This window comes from Dermacentor albipictus, chromosome 3 (genome assembly GCF_038994185.2).
Source record: "Dermacentor albipictus isolate Rhodes 1998 colony chromosome 3, USDA_Dalb.pri_finalv2, whole genome shotgun sequence".
Classification (NCBI taxonomy): domain Eukaryota; kingdom Metazoa; phylum Arthropoda; class Arachnida; order Ixodida; family Ixodidae; genus Dermacentor; species Dermacentor albipictus.
The window spans coordinates 162,666,440-162,693,894 of record NC_091823.1 but is presented as its reverse complement, the minus strand read 5'-3'; the positions used below and the strand labels follow the sequence as shown (position 1 = coordinate 162,693,894).

Below are 27,455 nucleotides of genomic sequence, written 5' to 3'. Positions count from 1 at the left end.
CACACGTGACCCATTTGTCCACAAGGCGCACACGTCATGATCACGCATTTGCATTAACCTCTGATTTCGCCAGGACAAATACATACAAATTTTCTTTTTTCCTCCGAACAGTGCCTGAGTAGAACTGCCGGCCCACGATGTATTAAAACTCTCCTAATGAAGTGCGTTACTCATATGTTCTCTGTTATGCAAATCTATTTGTATTTATTGCATAGTATCTATATTTCTTTGTTTGGGTTTTCTTGTTTTGCTTGCCTTGTTTCTTATATGCCTCGTACGTTTGAGTGCCCTTCCTGTTCAGCAGTATGTTGCAAATAAAAATAAATAAAATAAAATAAAAATTTCCCTTGTTTGGAGTGCTGCTTGTTGGGAATTTTTAAAAAGCCAGTAGTTCATCAACACACATGCTACTCCGCCATACCATTTACCATGGTGTCCTCCACTCCTCCCCATTCTCCAGTTAATTTCTGCTAGATTTGATATCCGTTGATTTTACAGTTGTTCCGGGACAATGGATTATATTCTTTTGTTCGCAAAACGCATTGATAAAACTCCAAATTTCTTGCATGCGCATATGCTGCAAATGTTATTATTAGTCACATGTCTTGTATAGTTCTCCGAGAACATACAAACCAAGTCGGAACATGTTATGACACCTGAAGATATGGAAAGGAACACGACGGCTCAGTAATAATTTGCAACGCTTCTAACCGCACCAGGAACGGAAAAATGTTGTTGTATTTTGCATAAACCATGTCTTCCGTACCCCTTCCACAATATATAAACATGTGACTTATAGCTATGCCGGGGCACTGGGAAGCATAGCTGATAGCGGCCATATCACATGTTCTAACACTTGTATAAGAGATTTTTTTACAAAGGCTGTGTTTGATCCAACCGTATTTAACTTCGCACATAGAGTTTCCTTAGCGTACCACCATTTTTTGCTAAATTTGGTCTTGGTGGCTTTTATATGTAGCTCTACCAGGGCAGCGGGCTCAATACTTCCCCGCTCATCAGACACGCTCATAACAATGTAGAGTGCTTGCATACACATTTTATTGCGAAAGCTCGAATTGCCCATCTGTCTTGAACTTCACCTACACATCACCCATTATCTTGTCCTTACTGTCACCGGACATAATGAATCTTCCTCCTTCAGTGAGGACACCAGGGGAAACTAATATATCACACATTCACACACGAAAAAGAAAAAAAACAACAACATGAGGCTTCAATAATTATTCGTAACGATTCTAAACATACCCGAAACGTTAAATCTACGCGACACATTGCACTTACAATGCAGCCTATTCCTTCAAAGTACAAAATACCTGAAACGCACAGTTGGGACATTGGGAAGCCTAGCTAATGGCAGCAGCGTGGCACTTTCAAGCACTTGCTTACATTTTTTTAATGCTGTCTTTGATCAACACGCGTTTACCATCGCACATAAACTTGGCGTATTGTTGTCGTTATGTTCGCAAAATATGACCTCAGTTGTAGTTGGTTAAGCCAGCGCAGCCGTCTAAGTATTACACCACTCGTAAAACAGACTAATAACGCTATGGACCACTTGCATACATATTCTACTGGTGAGTATTTAGCCCACCCATTTGGAACATTGCCTACATATTGGCCATACCATGCCCCTAATTTTTCCCAGATATAAACAAGATGCCTTGTTTATCTCCCAAAGGACATACCGGAGAATGAAACTACGAATCTCGTATGATGCACGAAAACACACGCAAATCGGGGGTTTAGTAGGCTAATCTGCAACACTTGCATTTAAAGCAAGAAAGTGAAAGTTTCGCAAAGCATTGCGTTTAAAGTTCTCTCTAATGTCACGTAATTTCGACCGTCTCTGATGCTGTTGTTTTAGGGGTCTGGGAAACATTTCGTTTAGCGGCAGTATGACACCCGGTAATGCTTCAACGAGCAACTATCTACAAATTGGATTACCGAGGATACCGGGACAAAACAACTAAATGCTGCGTATAATGCATAAAAATAGATAAAACGTTACTTTTTCAGTACATGTTCTCAAAGGACATAAGCAACCTACACTGTGCAAATTTTCGGTACACGTCACCAAAAAGTGGCCCTAAATTTTGCAAAATACGAAATATCTGCTGTTTTGCTCTTGCCGGGAAACAAGTACTAGTCTTGCTCTTATTTATAAACAGCCTGAAAACGAAATCGTCAAAATCAGAAGTGACACATGCCTTTAGAAAAAATTCGAGCCAGTTTTCTATTCGTATCGAGATGGCTCTGCACGTTCAACAGAGGTCATTTTCATGAGCATATCTACGATAACTCCTGATTAGGCAATAAAATTAGGCAGTTACACCTTCAACAGGTTTCATTTGATTTTTGATGGTGGTAAGATACTCAGACTGCAACGCTATGTAGGCTATCTCTGGAGAGAGTATAAATAGTTCTAGCAATTGATAATCCGACGATTTCACGCCGTAAGGATTTCATGCCGTAAAGCGCAACAGTAGTTGGGTGCGGCTGATTATATTTTATCCTGACTTCCGACTTGGCCGCAGATTAAATGTAGGAAGCTAATTGTGTTTTTGGATGCGGATGTAGCGGTCCCAAAATCCTGGGTAGGATAGTTGCGCTAGCTGACATTTGTTAGGGCGGGTACTGCCTTGCGCGTGAACATGTAAAGCGAATCCCGCGCTTCGTCCGGTACAGGGCGTCCCAAGAAGGCACAAAAGGAAATCTCCGCTGTCCAAGCAGGGGATGCGTAGCAAGAAAAGCATTGCTTATGTGGTCACTCTATTCGGAAAGAAAAGTTAGCTTCAGCTGTAGTTTTGTTGAGTTTTTCAGTGTGTAACCGAGAGCGCCCGCTTGCAATAGTGATGGGGGGGGGGGCAAATGACATACTCTGCCTCCCCCCTCTTCCTACTATGTATGTCAGCATGTGTGTATGTAATATATATGTTTTCTTGTTTCACGTTTGCTGGCATATGAACTGGCACAATATTACAACGCACCTCAGACCGTCAGTTATATCGGCTTTAAATACTTGACAGTAGGCGAAAAAATATGACGCGCTTTCCAAACGACGGAATCTCGGGATGGAGCCTGGAATCTCGAGCTACATCCAGCTTTTAAAATAATGTGCTTCATTCCGTAAGAATTAGGTCTCCTGCATAAACAGAAAGACATGGGCGCTGAGAGTGGTACAACATTTTATCGCTGGCTTGAGAGCGCTTGTCTCAAACTTCCGCGTCGAACTTATATTGTCACGAATTCACTAAAAAGTTAAGGAAGCTCAGCAGTGTTCATCAAAACAGTTTCTGGAAAACAATGGAAGAGATGCGACACCGTTGGTGCACGTTGCTGCTGTACTTGTTCGCAGAAGCGCGCCAGCGATAGAGATGGGCGATGGCCCGAGCGCTCTACTGAAAAGCTTTCGCACTTTCGCTGCCTCACAGCACAGCGTGATGTGGAAACGCATGTGCATTCATTTTCGATACTTTTCTTCGGTAACCCGCCGTGGTTGCTCAGTGGCTATGGTGTTGGGCTGCTGAGCACGAGGTCGCGGGATCGAATCCCGGCCACGGCGGCCGCATTTCGATGGGGGCGAAATGCGAAAACACCCGTGTACTTAGATTTAGGTGCACGTTAAAGAACCCCGGGTGGTCGAAATTTCCGGAGTCCTCCGCTACGGCGTGCGTGCCTCATAATCAGAAAGTGGTTTTGGAACGTGAAACCCATAATTAAAAAAAAATTAAGAAAATTCTTCGGTATCTAATTACATTAGGCTTCTTAGTTTTAGGCTCTGTATCGAAACCCGGATTTAGGTGGGCCTAGCCGCAGTTTTGCAGTGTTGCTGGTGTTATTGCGCTGTGCTTTCAGCCAGAGCGTCTGTGAACTCTAAGGTCCTCGAGGTGCATGCGTCCGAAGCAGAAAATCAGTGTGAGAATTAAGCACTGTATAGAGCACTAGCAAAAGAGCAAACGCGCAACGTTCTATCGCGCGGAAACTCCATACGTTAACGCTGCGGAGGGCAAAAGAAGCAGCGCACGGAACCAAATCCTGTCACTGGAGTTACCGATCACGTATTTCCTCTATTTTAATAGGACATGCTTGTGCTGCCTAAGGCACAATTTCAAATAGCAGGCTCGAAGCGAGCCTCTGCTGCGAACGGAAAAGCCACACTTCTTATTGCTCAAGCAGCTGTCAGCCTCGAGGGACTGCTTCGATCTTTCTCGTGCGGCGCGTTTGCTTGCGGACGCAACGGACCTGGGGCATTTTGCTGAAATGCAAGGCTGGTTTAGAGGCTTGGCGCCAAAATTCCGGAGCGATTGAGCAATTTCTCGGGGCACTTCGCAAATTTTCGAAGCACACGTTACCGAGGAAAGAGGCTCGGCGGGTAAATTTCAGTTTCAAATCAATATGCTTCTTCAAAATGCCGTCCGAACAAATCGTCGCAGGTGCAAAAATCCGCTAGCCTGGCTTCCTTTATTAGTGGCAGAGCAGAGAAGTTTGGCGTTTGTTAATTGCTGGATGATCAAAGCGACTGTTTCCAAATAGCCGCACGGTACCGATCGCGGAGCCTCACAGCGTGTAGCCAGCTGGCAATTGCGCCCTAAAGAACTTGGCGGACGTGGCCAGTGTTGCCAGATGACTATGTATTCTGAATATTAGGCAGGTAATACGGCAAAGCGTTTATTGAACCATCGGGACTGTCAAATGCGATCTCGCGGCGAAATTTCAGCAAGAACAAAGCAGCGTATTATTTTTCGTTGTTGATGATGTAAAAGGAACAAAAGGTATGCCTCTCTATATCAAGATTTGAGTGGCACCGAATAGAGAAGCGCTTCAGAATTACATTCACTGCAGGAGGTGAAGTATTGTGCAACGAAACCTAAGTATCTATACTCTATCTCACTGGTCATTTGCCCCACTGCCGAAGGTACGAGGCGTACACAGGCAATATCCTTGCGCAGCAGAACACAGTTTTGAGCGTATCTGTCTGATTAGTCGCAGGATTACAGTTCTGTTTCTTCTCGATACAATATATTTTACAGCGAGACGTGTCATTTTAGGACATTTGCGCATGAACGTCGTACACCGCGAAATCAGCAGGCACTGAGCACACGACGCGGCGCGGATGAACGCATCTCAAGGGGCATTATGCTTTCTTATTCGCTAAGGAGTCTTGCAGGTTCCACAGGGATTCAAACTACTTTTGACAGTTAGTATAATTAGGTTTTTTCAGTCCAAACCTTTCTTAATGCAACCACTGCGACCATGAATTGAACCCGCGGCCTTGTGCTCTATAACATAACGTCGTAGCCATCGCGCCATTTCTTTGGGTCACTTGCAAACCTGTCATAACTTGCAGACCACCTAGTACTCTCATCTTCGCGACCGTCGGTACTGACCTCCCGCTCTGCATGGGGCCTTATGCGCGGCCTGGAGTCCTTCAGCCAACTCGTGCGTCGGTACAACGCCACACATGTGAGTTCCTCATACTTCGGTTATGGTACTGTAGTAATGTAAAGTACTAAAATCGCTGACTCCTTCAAATAAGTTGCTAACCAAAACTTGCAAATCCCGTCACGTTTTTCAACATGACTCGGACATCTCTGAATTTACGATTGGCAGTTATGAGTGCTTCGATATGCATAAAATTCAGCAGTGAGAATGTTGTACACTTTCTCTGACAATGTCAGACACCATGCCGCCCTTGTCCGTTTGATTACCGTTTCAGTTTTCTCTTCCCCCATTAGCCGATTCTCTTCATGCCATCGCATCTCTTAAATTCGCGTTTCACCACCTTATGTCCCCTGCTATACGGCCCCCGCCGTGGCAGTGGCAACCTATAGACTGTGATACATCTTTCGTAGCTGTCACAAAGCACGCGCCTGTCGCGCATATACGAATGTACTTCCTCGAATTACAGCACAAATACTCCTCTCCTGAATTCTTTACAGACGCATCGAAGTGTAATTTTGGCGTATCTTACGCAGCGGTCGGTCCATCTTTTTCAGATGCCGGTGTTCTGCACCCTAACACAAGCATTTTCACAGCAGAGGCCTACGCGATATTGGCTGCCGTTAAACACATTAATGAATCTAATATCCCAAAGGCAGTTATATACACAGACTCTTTGAGTGTTGTAAATGCTTTGAAAACTGTCAGGAAATATAAAAACCCTGTAATTCTATCTCTTTACACAGCATTATGCACAACCTATCAGTCCAAACAGCATATCGTCGTATGCTGGGTGCCGGGGCACCGAGAGATAGAGGGAAACGTGTTGGCTGACGAGCTAGCCACATCCGTCCACGCGAACGCTTCCAACACTTCCACGACTGTCCCTGTAATGGACCTCAAGCCCTCAATAAGAAAAAAGCTAAGGGCTTTCTGGCAGTGCTTGTGGGACGAACAAACAGAAAATAAACTACATGTTATCAAGCCGTATCTTGGCAACTGGCCGCCGGTATCAAAGAACCGCCACACAGAACTAACACTTTGCAGACTCAGGATAGGACACACATACAGCACACACGCATACCTCTTGTCCGGTGGCGATCCACCCATGTGTGATAAATGTGGTGAGCCACTTACTGTGCTTCACATCCTGCTGCAATGCACTGAATTAGACGCTAATAGGAAAAAGCATTTTCCATTACCACACCGTCAACAAATTCCCCTTCATCCTCTTATGATCATAGGTATGGAACCGCTCTTTAAATATCAATACTTGTTCGCATTTTTAAAAGATGTACACAGTTTTCATGTCACATCACCAGGAAATCCGTAGCACGGCCTCTTAACTGAGGTTTCTGCTGCGATAACTGCACTAAAAGAAAGCACCTGCCTCCCAGCCTTTGGGCTCAAAGGCCTCCCAGAGGCTGAGGTGGTATTTCCACATTTTTTCATTTTAGCTCCACGATCACTGATCACGCGTACTAGATCCATAGACAACTATATGTATCACTATCATAATTTTATATTATATATCATTTTACGCTTTTATGATACGGATTGATTTTAGGCCACTTTACAGCCATGTCACATCCCACCATCGCAACTCACAAATCGGCGCTTAACACAACATTATCAGTCATGGCGCTCTTTGGCCATACTTGGCCCTTGCGCCACTAAACAATACACATTCATTCATTCATACTCCATTTTGTCTGGGAGTGCACTTGAGCAAAAGGCAGACAAAAATTACTCCGACATCGAAAATGCACTAGACGGTCCAACAAAGCAGCTGATGGCCTGCGTTTTGGGTGTAGGTGTGCACAGCTTGCAATTACTCATTGATGCTACTTAAAATATTTTACATATTTGAGTTATTTCTTCGTGTCATGCGAAAAATACTGATGTATTATACACCCTTTCCACAATTAAATGCTCCAACCCAGGGTAACATAGGTATATTCTTGTTGTCTGACTTCTTCCTAGAAATCTACCTCTGTAAAAAAATCTGCAGAGGAACTTAACCTCGACCTCTCTTGAGAAGACCATCACACTGGTCTTTGAATATGAGATGGCCACTATTTATATACCTCTTTGCTATGTATTGAGAAGACCATCACACTGGTCTTTGAACATTATATGACCACTATTTACATAGCTCTTTGCTATGTAATGTTATGTACTTCAGCACTCTACAAAGTACAGGAAAATGTAATAATGGTAGTCATATGACAGGCATGGCAGTATGACAGATATGGCAGTAGACGTAATGCAACCTGCCGTGGTTGCTTAGTGGTTATGGTGTCGGGTTGCTGCACGAGGTCGCAGGATTCAATCCCAGCCATGGCGGCTGCATTTAGATGGGGGCGAAATACGAAGACACTCGTGTACTTATATTTATGTGCACGTTAAAGAACCTCAGGTTGTCCAAATCTCCAGAGTCCTCCACTACGGTGTGCCTCATAATCAGATCGTGGTTTTGGCTCGTAAAACACCATAACGTAAATTAAAATAATTTAGACGTAACGCATCAAGCAGCCCACAGCCCCAACCTTTCATTACACGTATATAGAGTGGAAATATAAATTATGCTGTAAGTAGGCACGGAATACGGAGCACCTCACAGTGCGACCAGTCCCGAAAGGTAAACTCTATGCAAGCAGACGGATGTGACATCATAGGATGTAACTTCATGCGTGAACGTTGACGTTTTGTACCCGCTCGCAGCAGTCATGGCCTTTTCCTGTGATACTTCTTTTACACTTTTTACAACTGGGCTTGAAAATGATCTCGTGACCTTCCTTCTAGCCTTTTTTCTTTCTTCGGGCATTTGTGTGCTCTAGCGGAGCTTTTGATTGAGATAGCTTGTCAGACATGCTAGTACTGGTATTCTTGTGGAAAGAAGAAGACGAGGAAAAAAGATACAAGGTTACGTCTACAGGACTATAAAGCCCACCCTGACGATGAGTGTTCTTTAGCACTGACTTTTCTTGCGTCGTAATGCGGTGTGTGTTTTTTTTTCTTACAAACTTTGTCTTGGTCAGCGCCGAGAATCAGTAAAGTTAACGAATAGGGCTAATTATTAATAAAATATAAAATTTTACGTGCCAGAACCTTGATCTGATTATGAAGCACGAAGTAGTGCGGTATTACGGACACTTTCACCACCTGGGGTTCTTAAGGTGCACCTAAATCTAAGCACCACGAACGTTTTTGCATTTCGCCCCCATCGAAATGCGACCGCCGTGGCCGGGATTCGATCCAGCGACCTCGTGCTTAGCAGCCCAACACAATAGCGCTTAAGCAACCGCAGCGGGTATAGCGCTGATTGCTTTGGGTTTAGAGGACACGTTCATAAATCGGAACGATTAAACATGCCGATAGGGACAACAAGAACATGTCAGCCGTCTCATGTAAAGAATAACGACTGAAGATGACTTCGTCGTTGGCTTCATGGTTACCACGGCTGCGGAAACTGTGCTTCCATGTACTTTCAGTTCTGGGCCAATGAAAGCGAGGTGGTGGACGCTCCCAGATTCTCGCACCGTGGTCTACTCCTGAACACCGGCAGCCATTTTCTTCCCGTAGCCACCATCGTCGAAGCGCTGGCGAGTGCCCGTTTTATGTCATACGCGCTTGTGCGCATAGTCATTTGCAGCTATGGTCGATTTAAAGTGAGGAATACTTGACGAGTTCTTCCGAAAAAGCATAGTTCGAATGCCACGTACCCCTCCGCGCGTCAAGAAACAGCGTCTTTGCAGAATCTACCAGGTGTAGACAGGAAACCACCCGTTTAGCGGCACCACGCTCGCCAGCATCCCAAATCGCCAAGGGAGGGAATAAACAATGCTTACGACTGAAAAAAGTTTGTTTGTAAAAGCACTATTAGAAAAAAATTACCATTTATTTATTTCTTTCATTATGTTATAGGTAATTATTTGCCAACTCCCGCAATTCCAAGTTTGTAGGTTTGCGCAACTGCCGAGAAAATGCGCTGCGGAAGTTCTAATGGCTCCGTTGATTCCTTCACACTGGGCTGGTTCGCAGAGAAGGGTGAGAAGTTTCACAGCAAGGAATTTTACAGGCGATCTTGGAGACATTGGCTGAAAAGACAAGGAAGGAGGCAGGACAGTGGGATAAGGAGTTTCGTTGGCGCATGCATACATGCTCCCTCTGAAAGGCACTTGCCGCTTTATTCTTGAAGTGTCACTCACGGTGCGGTCGGACCACTGATCAAACTTGTTCGAATTCTGTGAAATCTATATCACAGCATATATTTAACCTTCTTCATAAAAAAAATCTGAAAGCTGTCAAGAGTTCGACAGGCACACAGAAGTTCCAGGTCTTATAAATGTTCAACTAATCAAAGTACCGAGGCTTTGTTCACTTTCCCGGCCATCCTGATTCGACAGAAACGTACATTCATTGACTTTGCGGTGCTCTGCTATGCCTGAAATGTGTGAACGCTACGTTATGCTGGGGCACTCCAACATATTCGTTCAGGTACGAGACTGAGCTATGGAAGTTTCTTAAGCGCCATTTCGTGCGCTGCATTTCGTCGGAGACCGCACGCTGGTTGTCGCAGTGCTCCTTTTTCATTTTGCGTACAGGACGCCATGGCACTTAACAAGATGAACGTGCTTCACTGGCGCATCGTGGATGAATATTCTTTTCCTTTCGTCAGCCAAGCGTTCCCGGACCTCAGCTTGAAGGTGGGTCACGCCGATACTGCAGAACCTTAATACCGTTTGCTGCACATTTTAACCTTTTGCTTTGAGGTAGCGCTTCTTTCCCCAAGGAATGATGTAGGAATAGCAAGAAGGCATCGATACGTGCGGCGGACAAATGGGGCGAATTGTTAAGCAGTAGAACTGCTTACATCATATGGTTAGATTCTACTTTCTATAATTTAGGGCGCACAAAAGTTGTAATTCATCAAACGTGGTATTCACGACTACCTTAAGAGTGCGGCTATAAGAGCATCGACCTACTCTGTAGTTTGTTTGCAATAAAAAAAGACGTCTAAACGTCGCGGGTGCTGAAAAAACCGAGAGATTGCACTTACACTGCACATTCCGTATCTTCTTAATGATTATGAATACGACTGACTACGCTTCATAAAGGCGAGAACAATTGATTTAATCGTTTTCAAAGTATGTTTTTCGCATTGTTTCGCCTTCCATGTGCATTGAAACAAAGGTTACAGTCTTTAACACATGTTAAATTTTATTTAATGGGAATAGAAGTTAAGAAACAAATAATGCGCTGAGCATGTCAAATTTGCTGTTGGCGTTGGCTTTCGAATTGGTCATTCGTTGTTACTTCATTTATCAATATCACTGGTAGCAGTTCGGACTACTAAATGAGCACTCTAATGTTTCTGGGCCCTCGTTTTGTGAGAAAGCTATATGCAGTCTTTAGAGTACAGCCATAAGCAATATGAAAAGGAGCACAGAATTTACTTTTAAGGGAACACTACTCGTGATGTGCGCATTGTAATCTTACTTGTTCTTATCTAACAAATAGATTTTCCCTAGAACATCGAGTCATATTCATCACTTTTATGCTAGACACGTCTATTTAGCCAATAGGACACGTTGAAAGTAATTTGGTCGTTTCTCTTTATACTATTTGAAGGGGAACATGTGCTTAAGGCTGGGGGCGTGTCAATGACGGCACATTTCACTGGCGCGACGGCTGCTCGGTTACACAAAGAAAGCTTCATTATATGCTGCGATAACTTCAACATTATTTATTTATTTATTTATTTATTTATTTATTTATTTATTTATTTATTTATTTATTTATTTATTTATTTATACATACTGCAGCACTATTTGCGCTATAGCAGGAGTAGGTTAATAAAATGTACAGAACATACATTGGAGTATACAGCGGTAAACACAAGTGAACACTTTTACAAAAGAGCACTGATCAAAGAATACACTAGAAGTTATACAAATGCTGCCAGGCATACCCATGCCTGATTATGCCCATACCCATACCCATGATTATGCATCTGGGATGGCGGTTGCAAACATTTGGGATGAGCATGAGCGAATGGACCCAGGTAATGAATTCCAGTCTTCGATTGAGCGGGGAAAAAAGCTGAATTTGAACATGTTAGTACGTGCGTAGTAGGGTATTAAGTTTAGGTCATGATGTCTTCTCGTTGATGATCCCGGCGCGAAGTTAATGTAATTATCATTTGAGAGCCTAACTAAAGAATTGACAATGCGATGCAAGAATTTCAACGACCCGACACGGCGACGAGAAGAGAGCGTGTTTAGGTTCAAGGAAGAAAGTGTTGAAGAGGGCGAAAAGTCGCGATCGTAACGATGACATATAAATCGCACAGCTTTTTTTCTGTATAGCCTCTAGTTTATTAATCTCTAACTGCTTATGCGGGCTCCAAATTACAGATGCATAATCAAGAACAGGGCGGATTAGAGATTTATACATTAGTAACTTTGTGTCTTTAGGAGATCGGGTTAGCGTTCGCCTCAAGTAACCTAATTTTTTTAGTGCTTTACTGCATATGTAGTCAATGTGTTTGGACCATGACATGTTATGCGTAAAAATGACACCAAGATACTTATACTCAGAAACCTTATCTACTGTACGGCCATTGGACGAGTAACTGAAAAGGGAGGGGAAAGATTTGTTGCAGAAAGACATCAGAATGGTTTTATTGAAACTAATGTTCATTTGCCAAGTGTTACACCAATCGCGAAACCTAGAAAACGACTCTTGAAGGCGATAATGATCATTAGAAGATTTAATCACTTCATATAGAACGCAGTCATCAGCATAGAGACGGGTGTTAGAAGAGCAGTGAAATGGCGAATCGTTTATGTGTAATAAAAAAAGAAGCGGCCCAAGGACGAAGCTTTGGAGCACACCTGATGTCACATCAACAGTAGCGGAGTCAGTCAAACTGTAAGAGACGAACTGGGAGCGAAATGAGAGGAAGCTTAAAATCCAGGTAACCAAATGAGGATTATTCAGTACAGCATTAAGTTTAACAATAAGTTTAGAATGTAAAACGGTGTCAAATGCCTTCGAGAAATCTATAAAAATGGCATCAACCTGGTTGCCTGCGTCAATGTTAAATGAAATGTCATGCGTGAACTCAACTAGCTGCGTTAGCGTGCTAAAACCGCGCCTAAACCCATGTTGCATGTTAGACAGTAAATTATTTGATTCCAGAAAGAGCGTGATGTGCTTATGAATGATGTGTTCCAACGTTTTGCATGACTGTGACGTCAGTGAAATTGGTCTGTAGTTCGACTTCGACTGTGCTTTGTTTTATAGCGAAGCATTCTTGGCGTGTTCAGTCCAGTTTTTGTAACACCTATCCGGCGACTATCTGGCGACAATTTTGGGCATTACCGTGTGCTGGTCGCGCATATATTGCAGTACAAAAATGTAGGCCGAACCCGAGGGTCATTGGGTGTCTGTCGCTCTACGACGAACCTCCCGACGCCAACTTTCCGTATGGCACAACTAGGCTGGGAATCGAGTCTGCTCAAGTTACGCCCCTCCACGCGTAGTTCTGCTCGCGTCGAAGCTCTGGCCCGTATTCAGAAACAGAACTTAAGTAGGGCGTCAAGAGGTGCGGGAAAAGTACGTGTTAGGAAAGTCTTAGGAGAGTACTTCAAAAATGACACTTAAGTATAACTTTCGAAAGTAACACTTTGCGACTCAGGTATGTCGTCTGGTGTCGAGGATACGTAAATATCTTACGTGTACGATAGGTTCAATCGCAAAAAAAAAGTTTTCTTGCAGCAAAGTAATGTGGATATAACTGCTGCAGTGCTTGCAAGGTCGGTGCTTGCACGCGCATTCTTTTGGGTAAAATACAACGAATGGTTTGGTTTTAGCGCTTTACTCAAACTCGTCTGGCCACAAGTTCACGTTGGTTCTCGCAGCCAATGCGGTTCTGTGCGTCACCGTCCCGACTTTTTTTTGTTTTGATGCTGAAAACTTGCGGTGTTCTTGCGCAGAGAGTGTGCGTGCGTTGCGTGTGTTCAGCCCACGCGGACGATGGAAAAAAGGAAAACTAACTTTTCCGAAGAAGAACGCGCCGTGTTCCTTGAGCTCATGTCGCGCCGTCGCAGCCTTTCGACAGCTAAAAATCTCCGCGTCATCTCCTTCGGGGCTTCTAATAGGTACATTAGTGCAGTCAATGCACCCGCTCACACCAGGAAACCGTGTGATGGTGTAGAACTCCTCCATTACGGATGCCAAATCATTAGCATTGGCAACTTCACGAGCTGCGGGAACAAAGTATCGGCAATAATTCTCGACATTCGTGCAATGATTCGAGACCACAGTTGCTTGCGAAACATTAACGAGGTTCACGATGACAAACTGAAATGTTCCGGCGCCATAGAATTGCAGCGCGATTAGAAGCTGCAACAGCGGCTGCACAGCGTGACCGCGCTCATTGTCTTTGGGGACCAGTGGCAGCATTTACAACAGCCGTAGCACCGCTTGCTTGGAAAAGTGTTATCGCCACGAGAATTCCGCGTCGTTGTATACTTCCATGGGATTCTGTCGATCCTTAAGCCGTGGCCGTAATGGTGACACGTATCGATATGACTCATCCACCGTAATATTGCGCACACGTCCGGCGAGATCGTCAAGGTCGTCGAGGCTGCCGTTGCAGACGGCCATCTTGCTTGCTAGGCGAGAGTAGCGAAAGTCCCACTTAAGGTTGCCAATGACCGTACTTTACTTCCCACCACTCAAGTGTCGATTAAAGTTTACTTTAAGTACAAGATTTGTCAATGGAACGCGTTAAGCATCGACCGGCTACTTAAGTCATAAGTTAAGGGTAAGTTCCGTTTGTGAATAAGGTGTGTGTCACTGGCGTCCGGGAAAGTGCAGAAGATAGGGAAGGCACACGATTGAGCGGCTGGTTCTGCTCAGACCGGACACTAGCTTGGCATTCGGCGCGTGGCTTCGAAGCAGCGTGGGAGTCTACGCCGCGTTGCCGCTGGGCTCGTTGCAGTTCCTACGAGGGATATGCAGTGTCAGTGTGACACACCAACGTCGCTATCCGCATTAAGCAGCCCGAATATAGTGCAGTCTAAAATGTGCGTCGATCCTGAAGAGAACTGACTATGTGCCCCTGGGGCCACTGGTTATGTAAAGTTCTTCAGTCAACTTGTCTGACAGCATAATAAAACATATAATACCATGCACTGCACGCTGCATTAGTTTACAACGGTTCGCGAAAATATTAACATTTCGCTGCAGAAGAAATCTGCAAAATATAAGAACCCTTTTCTGCCACTCTCAATACCTGGCATACCTATATGGCAATTGAAGTTGAGTCTGCTTATATACTTATTTACTAAAAATCGGTGCATTCCTTACTAAGATTTAAATATTTGCTGTCTTTCATTTTAAGACAAACTTTTCATCGTCCTCAGTTTTCTATTCTCCGTGAAACCAATTTGAGGTAGTAATTACAGTAAAAGCCAGTAACTGCATTATCTGCTAAATCGTACGAAATGTATGTTTAGCTGTCAATTATAAATCATTGTATCTGTACTGGTACAGGAGGTGCAGCGCACGCTAAGTGCGAAGTCAGAAAGGTAAGGTCGTAAGGTGTTTTGACAGGTAATGAACGAGCATATAAAGCATGTAATGGATAGAGGGCCCACCAGTCCAGTCTATTCTTAGTGCTCATATACATTGTACTTTATCTGTTTGTATAATGTATCAATTTTCCAACATATTCCCTTGCTAGTTTTTATGTTGTGATTGAGCACGTTGTCATTAATCAACTCTCGTCCATGAAAAGAAAAAACAGAGAAAGCGGTAGTAAAGATTTGCAACGTCAATAGGATAGGCAGTTCAAATGAATATATTTAACTTAGAACTGTTCACTCCACGCAAAATTAACTAAAATATGAAAGATTAGCCAGTGAATCAATCGGTACGCCTCATCCAACAACTCTGCACGCTAGCAATTAATTACTCACCAAAACACACCGAAAGCTATAGAAGGCTAAACCAGCGTAGCTTAAACATTTTTCTAGGTCTCCATAATGCTGCTGCCCCTTTGTTCAGCCATGAGAGATACTTGTTCTTCAGAAGCTTTTTCTTTATTTCTATTCGCCGCCCACTCAGGGGGCGTACAACCCGGAGACACTGGTGTACCAGCCTTCGGACGTTGACCGGGTCATCAACGAGGCCAGGGACCGCGGGATCCGGATAGTGCCTGAGCTGGGCAACCCCGGCAAGTATTGTCTGGATGCTTATCTGAATGCTTAACGTGAATTTTCTTATTAGCTGAGAGAAATAAGATCTCCGAGCTGCATTGCTTTCTCTCAGTAATTAATTTGGTTGCGTGACTGCCTTGTTCGTGGGCTTGTTCAATATAGGTGTCACGTGATATGTCATGTTTTTGAACAATTCTAATATTTGATTTCCTTGTGATACATTAAATCGAATCAATTTTGCGTTTGTCTTATGTTAGATTCCCGTATGTTTCATGTATGCTCCTGTGCTGCCTTGTAGTGGGGACCGTGGGCTCTAGTCAAGCTGCTCAGCAGGTTTTGCCCATGGCCCCTCCATCGTTTTGATGGAACTAAAGATTATTATTATTATTATTATTATTATTATTATTATTATTATTATTATTATTATTATTATTATTATTATTATTATTATTATTATTATTACATGTGCAGCCCGAACGGTCATTGAAGCCTATCGCCAGTGAGCACAATGCATAAGAGGCACTGCGCCTCTGGGCCTAAGCCGAAGCCACTGAGCCTCTAAGTAGCCCGTATGAGCCTCTCTCGGTATGACAATAGTTGCAGCGACGTCCAAACGGGAGGCAATTATTATGGCTAAGCTCTAAGAATGGCTAAACCACTGAATCAAGAAAGGAAGAGTTCCACGAAGGAATGGGAGAACGTGCCATAGGACAACATATGGTGGACATGTCATACCATTAGCGTATTCATTGTAGGTTAAATGTATTGTTAAATACCTTTTAAACGAACAAGCACATTTCTCATGACAGCAATTCGAAGTTGAGCAAAAATGTTCCTGACAAGTGCCGCAACTTGGACGGGTTGGTATACTCTCGTTTCAAATGTGAAACATCACCTAAAGAATACGAGGACAAAGAAAAAATGGACGTGACACGCGCTGACAAAGCACATGTCACCCTACCTTTTATTTGTCGTCCTATTTTCGAGGGCTGTTCTACATTCCAAATGTTACTCTTGTACACAGTTAATGCATATGAATACTCTGGGGCGCACACATGTGTATTCGCATAATTTGTTTAAAGCGAAGCTTTCTCTTTGCCTTTTTTGTAAGACACTGCGGTACAGATGAATTTCTCTTTCCTGCAACGGATTTATAGCAGTGGTGGACTTTTGTAAATACGTGGGGTCACTGAAACCCTATGATTTACGCCAAGAATGGTTAGCGGGCTTTTAATTAATGGGTTAGGCGCACAGGTTGTATTGTGGAATGGAAGTCAGCCAGTGCTCTAAACTTGCACTTATAAGGAATTTTGTGTCAAGTCCCAGAGCCGAGATATTTAGTAAACCTGTGAAGAAGCGCACTGGCGTTCGTCCTGCTAATAATTTGCCAAAAAGCTTTCTTTTGGCAAGGCGGAACGAAGCTGCGTGGAATATTAACATATTTTGGGATAGAGTTGCAGGATGACCACCTCTAATCTGATCTTATAGTTCAGGATACGTCGCATGTGGAGATGCCTAGGTCATTGGATTGTTTCATATTCGTATTTACAGCATTTTTAAAATAAAATTTCAAATTTCAAGTCATGGTAACAAATTTATGGAGTGCTTTAGTAATTATCTTACATTTACTGAGGCTCGCTACTGCTAGTAATGCGTCTACGTAATAAGAATACTTGAACCTCTGCACGGTGCTTTCCTTAAAAAACAAAAATCTGTTTTCTGATTAATTGTGGTGTCTTTGTTACAGGCTGCCGAAGCCATTAGGGTGTTATTAATTTTGTTGTGTAAATTTGAGACACATGAACGAAGAATCCAGAAGGCCAACTCACCGCCGCCTTCCGAGGAATCGAAAATTAATCTTGTTCTATTACTCTGATATCAGCGGTTGTGAAAGCAGTTGCGAAAGACAATGTTCAATGGGAAGCGGCACCACTACGGCAGTAATCTTCTCTAGCGGAAACGAATAAACTACACAGCCAGATCACGTGACCAAGTAAGCTGAAAATTATTACCTCCTGTCACGCGGTAGCAGATGCTACTTTTACCAAAGCACAGTCTTTATTAAGTTCTGTGAACATTCAATATCAGCGGACCTGGAGATATCATTGCTACTTGGTTTTGTATACTACCTATTTTGTGCATAAATATTCTTAGCAACTAAGATACACGTGTTCCAAGAGGAAAAATTGTCATCCAGCCAGGAGTACCGCGAATCTTAAAGAAAACCCACAAAAATTTCTCAGACAAGAAGCTTCGCCGTTGAAGAAAAATCAAGAAGTGGGATTCTACGGAAATGATTAATTAGGTTTAAGTATAGTATGTGACTGGCAGTGACAGGGGCAGGTCGAAACGCGGTCGACCTAACAAGACAAGCACGACAGTGCTAGGGCGCCTGTTAAGACAGATATGTTGAAAAAGAAGCTAGTCAAGTGTTTGGAACGTGGTTACAGCGTGGTACAAAGACGAATGTTTAAAACGTCATCGCACTCTTGGCCAATCCCCTATAATGGGTATACATATGCACGGTCAGTAAAATAGACCAAGATAGAATACACAGGAAGGGCATGGGTTTTCTATATCCAGTGACTAATAGCCCCACTTTGAGCAATGTAAATCCCAGCGTCAAGAGGGAGAACATGATAACGATATGCTTTAACTGAAGAGGTGAGGCGTGCGAAGAGTCTGCACGTGCATTCATGCCTGAGTGAATGGGCACCATTTTGTTGGGAGAACTGTGCATGCATACAATGCGGCTCTGAACGTTCTCTTCCTTTCTTTTTGTTTCTTTCTTGCTTGTTCGCTTCGCCCTCATAGGTCGCACGAAGTCGTGGGGCAGGGCGTTCCCTCACCTGCTGGCCAAATGTGAGGAGGAAGAAAGCAGCGGAAGCGTGGGCTCGCTCAACCCGACACAGAATGCCACGTTCGAGTTCCTGGATAGGCTTTTGGCAGAAGTGGCACGCCTGTTCCCGGATGGCTACCTACACCTGGGCGGGGACGAGCTAGGCCTCGACTGCTGGTATGCTTGCGAAGGCTAATCTATACCGTATTCATACCGTGATAGTCGCTTGAAGCATTTCCATCGCTTAGGAGAAAAAGAATACACAATGTACCGCAGGACAGAAAAGTGTAAAGCAGCGATTGCAAAAACCAAAGTGGTGACAATATTTAGACGGGATGGGTTCAGTTCATCTCCCGCAACACCTACATGAGATACAGAAAATATGCTAGGGAAGAGAGGTTAAAGCTGCTATGAAGCATCCTTCATCAACTGCAGTACCCGTCTTTGCAGCGTGCATATACAACACACTAGGAGATATACAAGCACATTATGTGGGACGCAGTGCCACAAAAAAATGAAACGAACTAAAAATGTGGTATACGGTTGATACGCGTATTTGTTTATCCGGTGACTTCCGGCTTCCCGCGCTTCCTGCATTCATCACATAAATATTCGTGCTCAAACTTCGATCTTGCAATCTTCCGTCGTGGAGACAAAACTTTGCGATCATTCTTCTGTTGCTCGTTGCCTCGGCAATTCGCCCATCTGCCCCCCCCCCCCGCCGGCCCCCCTATGGCGTCCAATAAGAAAGAAGTTTCCATCTGTGACTCAAAAACGTTTTACACGTTAGTATCGAACTATTACTGGAACGTTTTTTAAAAATTATATCGCACGAGCCGATATATGCCACAGGCTTGTTGATGCGTTACACCAGCTTAAGAAGGCGGTCACACGTAGCGTACTCGTCAAACATATGGATTTGTCAAAACTACTGGCTGCTATAAAAGAAAAGGACATTCTTTGGGCGCCAACAAAACGTTATCAGGCTTCGGAAGCGATGCGCTCTAGATTCAGAGCTGCGAGAAATAAGGCAAATGCGATGTTTCGTCGCGCTAAGCGAGTACAAATACGGGATGAATTTAAATCCGCTCGGGCAGATACCAGGAGAACATGGTTATTAATAAATAACATCAGAGGCGCTAGTAAGCATGCTAATCGCGAACGTGATTTCACTACATTTATTACAAATGATCTACTCTTGCTAATGATTATAATACTTCATTTTTTCGGGTATCGGGTAATGCATCACCACTTCGACCGACGTGTACGTTGCATAAAAGTACATTAGAGTCATGCGCATCTATTTCTGCTAGCCGAAGACGAACTTAAGCCAATTATATTTAGTATAAAGTGTAAGAAATCACCAGGTGTTGATGTTATTTATGTAGATGACCTATGCCATTTTTGGCGTCATCAAAGATGTGTTGCTGTCGCTTTTCATCCTTCCGTAACAATATTAATAATTTCCAGTGGTACAATCCCTTTAAGTATGAAAACTGTGGTAGTAAATCCACTTTTTAAGGCAGAAGCCCATAATAAAATAGAAAACTATCGCCCGATTTCTGTGTTGCCCTACTTATCTCAAGTATTGTAAAAACATTTATTGCTGACAATGACAAGTTTGTTGGATAAGCAAGGAATTCTATCCCCTTCCCATTATGGTTTCATTCCAGGTAAAGGTACGCAAGCGCTTCTTGAAGATCTGTCTGACGTGTTAAACTTTCGAAAGTAACCAGATTGTATGCGTAATCTTTTTTGACGTCAGCAAGGCATTCGACAGCGTGAGTCAAGGCATTTTGTTAACCACGCTGTCCATGTTAGGTTTTCGGGGCACATTCTTGACGCTCCTGAAAAACTTTCTGCATTACAGGTGCCAGCAGGTTTCACTCGGGCAGGCTAAGAGCAATTTCTTATTAATAAAATCCGGCGTCCCGCAAGGCTGTGTACTAAGTCCACTGTTATATAATATTGTTACGCATGAAGAAAACGAAAACCAGTGAACGTGCTTGCGGTCACGGGTGGAGGAAGGAAGAAGAGGACGACGCTCAGTGGATAAACCAGCTGACCGCTCTTGCGCTCACCTCCGCGACTTCAAGTAAACGGTCCCCTTCATCCGTAAGGGTTACAAACGGTCTCCTTCGCACGCAACAAAGTGGTGGAGGTGCGGGGTAACGCTCCCAACAACGGAACCATCACTGCCGCAGCTTCGTCGAAGCCGTCGACTTGCCGGCCTCCCGCCATCAGCCGTGACCATCTTCGACATGCCAGAAGAAGGAGCCACTCCGAGGGCAGCGCCTAGCAGTCCGCTGCCATACTACCGAGTTCCACCCACCTTCGGAGGCAAAGCGGGGGAAGATGCCGACGAGTGGCTCGTCCACTACAAACGAGTGAGCAAATCCAACGGGTGGGATGCAACTGCTCAGCTCACCAATGTGGTGTTTTCCCTGACCGATACCGCCCTCGTGTGGTATGAGAACCACGAGGACGCGCTTACGACGTGGAAACATTTTGTGGACGAGCTAAACGCTTGTTTTGGGGACTCAGTTGCCAAAAAGAAGCGTGCGGAGCAGACACTGTCTCAACGGGCGCAGCTACTAGGTGAGACATGCACAACATATATCGAAGAAGTATTAAAGCTGTGCAAGGTGGTCAGTGCTCGCATGTCAGAAGAAGATAAAGTCGGACATTTGCTGAAAGGAGTGACTGAGGATGTATACAATTTTCTAATTGGAAAGGAGAGCCTCAGTTCTGTGTCTGACGTCATTCGGCACTGCAGAACTTTTGAAACGCTCAAGATGCATCGGATTGCGCCAAAGTTTGGTCGATTGGCAAACGTGACGACGGTTGCCAGTGTGGACACGAGTCCTTGCCTGGACCTTCCTTCCACCATCCGACAGATCGTCCGCGAGGAACTTTCCCGCCGCGAGGAGTTGCATTCAACTGCTGACCACCATGTGGTGTACACGTCACGTGAGGCTATGACGACGCCACATTCGACCCCTTGGCAACCGATGGTTACCGCAGCGGCCGTAGAGTACAGCGCAGCCCCACAGCCGAGGATGACAACACGCCCTCCGGCTCCGCGCTATGACCAACGCGCTCAACGCACGCCTACTCGACGCCCGATGTATCGTCGTGACACGCGCCACGAACCAACCCACTACACGCGGGAAAATGTTAATATCCGCTTCATCGACGATCAACCAAGGTTTCGACCTCTCCCGGTGTGGTATTCCTGTGGTGTCCCGGGTCATATATCGCGGTTTTGCAACCAGCGTATGACCACGTGGTATGGCCAGCCCTCAGAGTTTTCTCGGCCCTCCGGACGGTCACACGCTGCCCCGTGGCCAGCACACGTATCATCTGGCGACGAGTATTGGCTCAGCAGCTCCCGGAATCGCTCCCCGGCATCTGACAGGAGTTTGACACCCCCACCGCAACGTCGTGCTCCCCGTTCTCCCTCACCGCGGCATCGCACCACGTCCCCTTCGTCACCGGAAAACTAGCTAGCGCGGCCGATGGAGGTGAGGTCGCTGGAGACGTGCTACTGACAGAAATACCTCCTGTGTTGATGTTGAAAAACAAAGTGCGCGTGCTTGTAGATAATGTCCCTGTGATGGCTCTGGTGGACACAGGCGCAACAATTTCCGTCATGAGTGTCTCGTTTAAACACGTGTTAGGGCGAAAGGTTTTGTTTAAATGGGACGAAGATTCAAAGTTCTGTGGAGTGAGTGGTGAGCCATTGCGACCTATTGGTGTGTGTAGTGCTGACGTATTTTTGGGAGGCCATGTTATTACGACAGAGTTTGTAATTATTCCTCGGTCGACTCATGATGTTATTCTCGGCATGGACTTCTTGCGGGAGTGTGGTGCTACTGTCGACTGCCGCACAGGAAAAGTATTCTTAAGTTGTAGGATTCCATCAGGACTCCTGGAGAACCCTGTAGATCGCGAAACTGCACTGTGTGTTTGTGGTGATACGGTCATACCTGCATCATCTACCGTTTGCGTTCCCGTTGTCTGTTGCGGCGCCGATTCCGACTGCTTCGACGCTACCGTAGAACCGATGCACTTTAACTGTATGAAGAAGAATGTGTTGGTGCCACATTGTGTGGTGTCGATCAAAGGTGGACGCACTGGCTTATGGACCGTAAACTGTTCTAAGGAGCCCGTTATACTATCAGATGGCATGAAATTAGCCTTCGCCAGGGAACACGCGTCCTTATCAGTGGCTGAACTTACAGATGTGCCGGAAGAACGTGATGGCCACAGTTCGGAAAAGGCCCTTTTGTCGATGGTGAATAAATCGCTCAGCACGAGTGAACGCCGAACGTTAGTGGGTGTGCTTTCGAAGCACGTTTCGGTATTCGACTTTGCGCAGAAGTACAATATACCTGCAATCCCTGCGTCTCGGACGCGCCATACCATCAACACGGGTTCGGCAAATCCGATTAGACAAAAGCCATATCGTGTTTCACCATCAGAGCGCCAGATTATCAACGAACAAGTGCAAGAAATGATTAAAAAGGGAGTCGTACAAGAGTCAGCAAGTCCGTGGGCAGCTCCAGTGATTCTTGTTAAAAAAAAGATGGATCTTGGAGATTTTGCGTCGACTATCGCCGTTTGAATGCTGTAACAATAAAGGACGTGTACCCACTCCCACGTATTGATGACGCAATAGACTGCCTTCATTCCGCCTCTTACTTTTCCTCAGTAGATTTACGATCCGGCTATTGGCAAATTCCGATGCATCTTGACGACAAGGAGAAGACTGCCTTTGTAACCCCTGACGGGCTCTTCGAATTTAATGTGATGCCATTTGGATTGTGCAACGCTCCGGCAACTTTCGAGAGATTTATGGACACTGTATTGCGTGGCTTGAAGTGGAACATCTGCATGTGCTACCTCGACGACGTCGTCATCTTTGGCCGCACCTTCAGCGAACACAACTCGCGTCTGGATATTGTCCTGAACTGCATCAGAAACGCTGGTCTCGTGTTAAACTCTAAGAAATGCCACTTCGGAGACCGCCAAACCCTTGTGCTTGGGCACCTCGTCGACAAGGATGGCATCCGCCCTGATCCCCAGAAAACAGCAGCCGTTGAAGCGTTCAGTGCACCGCGCTGTGTCAAGGAGCTCCGTAGTTTTCTGGGGCTTTGTTCCTATTTCCGCCGATTTATTCCTAAATTCGCCGACGTTGCGTATCCGCTGACATGCCTGCTACGGAAGGACACCCCCTTTGAGTGGACTCCGGAGTGTGACTCTTCTTTTCGTCAGTTGAAGTTCCTGCTGACATCACGACCGGTTCTTCAACACTTCAGTCCTTCAGCTCCGACAGAACTCCATACAGATGCCAGTGGCATAGGTATTGGTGCCGTCCTCGTTCAACGCTACGGTGACTGCGAACACGTGATCGCATATGCAAGCCGCTCATTAAGTAGGCCCGAGCAGAATTACACTGTGACGGAACAAGAATGCCTCGCGGTAATATTTGCGGTTCAGCGGTTTCGTTCTTACCTGTATGGACGCCCCTTTACAGTGGTCACCGACCACCACTCATTATGTTGGCTTGTGAATCTTCGTGACCCTTGTGGCCGCCTTGCGCGCTGGGCGTTCCGACTGCAAGAATACAGCTTCACCGTCTCTTATAAAAGTGGTCGACGACACGCTGATGCGGTCTGTCTCTCGCGTATGCCACTTAGTACTACGGACTGTGACGCCGACGACTTCGATCACCTCGTGGCTTCTGTGTCGCCGCGTTTTCCAGACGTCGACTGCTTCAAAACCGAACAGCGAAAAGACGGTAAATTAACACCGCTCTTCACCGCTACGACCGCCTCGACGACAGCAAACCATTTCTGTGTACGTGATGGACTCCTCTATAAGAAGAACCTTTCCAGCACTGGCGCACGTTTTCTCCTAGTGGTGCCGGAGAGCCTTCGCACAGCGATTCTGAGTGCTATGCACGACGACCCTACGTCTGGCCATCTAGGTTCGGCGAGGACGCTCTACCGGATTCAGGAACGCTTTTATTGGCCTGGAATGCGACAATCTGTTCAGACGTATGTGGCCAGCTGCATGCAGTGTCAGCGCCACAAACGGCCATCTACTGCTCCAGCAGGTCTTCTGCAGCCGATCCCGCCTCCAAGCACGCCTTTCCAACAAGTGGGCATTGACTTCTTAGGCCGATTTCCAAAATCAGCCAAGGGAAACCGTTGGATAGTTGTTTGCGTCGACTACCTCACACGCTACTGCGAGACGGCGGCAGTGCCCTCCGCAACTGCCACTGACGTTTCAACATTCCTGCTGCAATATGTGATCCTGCGACATGGTCCGCCTCGCGTGATCATCAGCGACCGTGGACGACAATTCACAGCAGACGTCGTAGAGGAGCTGCTTCGTTTGTGTGATTCCCACTTGCGTCACTCGACACCATACCATCCACAAACGAATGGGCTTACGGAGCGCACCAACCGAACAATTGTAAACATGCTATCTATGTACGTGTCATCCGACCACAAGAACTGGGATGACGTACTGCCTTTTATCACGTACGCGTTCAACACCGCCAAGCACGAGACCACCGGCTATAGCCCTTTCTTCCTGCTGTAGGCACGGCCACCCCGGTACTCAATCGACACTGTTTTCCCCTTCTGCAGTCACGAAAATCCCACTGTCGCCGAGACTCTCTGCCTCGCCGAAGAAGCTCGTCGTATTGCTCGTTTGCGCACTTTGGCATCGCAGGACAGATCAAAAGCACGCTACGACATTCGCCACCGTCCGGTAACCTATCGCCCTGGTGATTTAGTCTGGCTGTGGACTCCAGTACGGAAACGCGGGTTATGCCAAAAGCTTTTGGCCACCTACGATGGACCGTTTGTGATTATTGACAGACTCACGGAAGTCACGTATAACATAGCTCGCCTCACGGCGAGTGGTAGAAGAGCTGCCAAGACACAAGTGGTCCATGTCGCCCGCTTGAAATTGTTCACGTCAAGACACATGGATTGACTCGCCCGGCGGGCTTCGTCTGCGACGAGAGGAATGTAACGCATGAAGAAAACGAAGACCAGTGAACGTGCTTGCGGTCACGGGTGGAGGAAGGAAGAAGAGGACGACGCTCAGTTGATAAACCAGCTGACCGCTCTTGCGCTCACCTCCGCGACTTCAAGTAAACGGTCCCCTTCATCCGTAAGGGTTACAAACGGTCTCCTTCGCACGCAACAATATTTATGTGAACGACCTTTCTGGTATGGTCTGTTGGATTGTATCAGTACGGAGATGATACTGTCATTATAACTCAGTCAACCCCACTATGTGCATGCTATTACTTCCGTACAAGCAGTAGCCATGAAGAACTGGTTCTCTGCTAAGTTAATCAATATTGATGCGTCTAAGACAAAACTAATTTGTTTTCACAGTCCTCTGAAGAACTAAACATCCATTATCCGTTAGCGCTACACAATTCAAAGTGTTTACCATGTCTGTGTAAACCTTTAAATTACGTGACTTCTGTAAGATCCCTCGTTTGTACTTCGACAGTGATATTTCCTGGAACTCCCATTTAGATTATCTATGCAAATGACTTCGTGCAATAGCATGTGTGTTGTACAGTTTGAGATGGTATATGCCCTTCTCTGTTCGAAAAGTTATTGTGCTTGCTTTGTGTTATAGTGTATTAAGAGGAAGCTTTAGCTCGAGTGTTCCTTTCTGAATACTTGTAAAAGGAGAATTCGCTTTTCTCGGCAATCACTACACCAAATTTGACCAGGTGTGCGGCATTTAAAAAACAAGCTTGAAATCTAGTGGCTCTTTGTTTCGAATTTTTCGTTTAGATTGTCAAATTTTTATTAAAAATTGGTAAAAATCGAAAATATTCAGTAAGCGGAACTATCCAAATTACAATTCGCCGAGTAAGAAAGGAAAATATTATCACAATTCTGCGAATTGCATATTATAGTGTATCTAAAGCGGACAAAATTTATATGGAATACATTAACTTAACAAAATTCACTAATATGGAAATACAGGTTTTGCAGAACCCTGGCACACAACGCAACAAATTCACGTAAGACATAAATTGACATAGCAAATTTGTCCACTTTGAATGCTCTAATGGATGCCGTTTACAGAACTGCCGCACCCTTCTTGATGCAGAGCTATTGATTTATAAACTTCATGCGTCTATCCTTCTCGAAATTTTGAATTTTGAAAATTCTCTCAATAAAATTCAGGCCCTAAATCAAACATTCGCTTCCAGCAGTCACTAAGTCACGTTTTCAAAACCTTATTTATGGCGGACTTTAATCACCTACTATTAGAAAATGTTGTGACAAGGCACTTCTGGGAAAGCAGCTTCAAGGTCAAGTGCGTTCCCACACGTTGTCTGCGGCCTACGGATCCTTACCTCGCAACCTGGCGTTTTAGACGATATGGCAAGAGAACAAGGGGCTACTATGTTTCTGTGTACTTATATTATTTTTCTCAATGTGTCTTGAGCGCTCAAACTACGTAAATGCAAGTTAAAAGAGACACTCAGACAAATTGACAATTAATCGCCTTCAGTACTTTACTTTCATTACAGTTCTTTCTTTTTTTTCCGGTGTACAATAATAAAATGTGAAAAGTATGCCATTTTCATTTCCTAATGACTCCTGCTGCCTGCCAGGCACTGCCGTTCAAGCACTATGTGGCTTTGGCAAGCCTGATTTGTACGCAGCTTTCTTTTTGTAAATTTCTGCAATAAGGTAACAACAACAACAACAACAATAATAATAATAATAATAATAATAATTATAATTATTATTATTATTATTATTATTATTATTATTATTATTATTATTATTATTATTATTATTATTATTATTATTATTATTAAAGAAGAAACTGAACTATAAGAATTCGCGGTAACTCAGTTTATTTTT

At 44.8% G+C, this 27,455-nt stretch overlaps 1 protein-coding gene across 3 annotated transcripts in view; it reads left to right on the top strand.

Annotated features, from left to right (window-relative positions):
* LOC135905210 (beta-hexosaminidase subunit beta-like) overlaps nucleotides 1–27,455 on the top strand; it is a 170,071-nt gene that overhangs the window by 105,469 nt on the left and 37,147 nt on the right. For all 3 annotated transcript variants that reach the window (XM_065436224.1, XM_065436225.1, XM_065436223.1), the window contains 5 exons: nucleotides 5,369–5,484; nucleotides 8,955–9,065; nucleotides 10,068–10,169; nucleotides 15,601–15,709; nucleotides 18,507–18,708. In XM_065436224.1, the coding sequence (XP_065292296.1) occupies nucleotides 5,369–5,484; nucleotides 8,955–9,065; nucleotides 10,068–10,169; nucleotides 15,601–15,709; nucleotides 18,507–18,708 (640 nt within the window). The remainder of the gene's footprint in view (nucleotides 1–5,368; nucleotides 5,485–8,954; nucleotides 9,066–10,067; nucleotides 10,170–15,600; nucleotides 15,710–18,506; nucleotides 18,709–27,455) is intronic.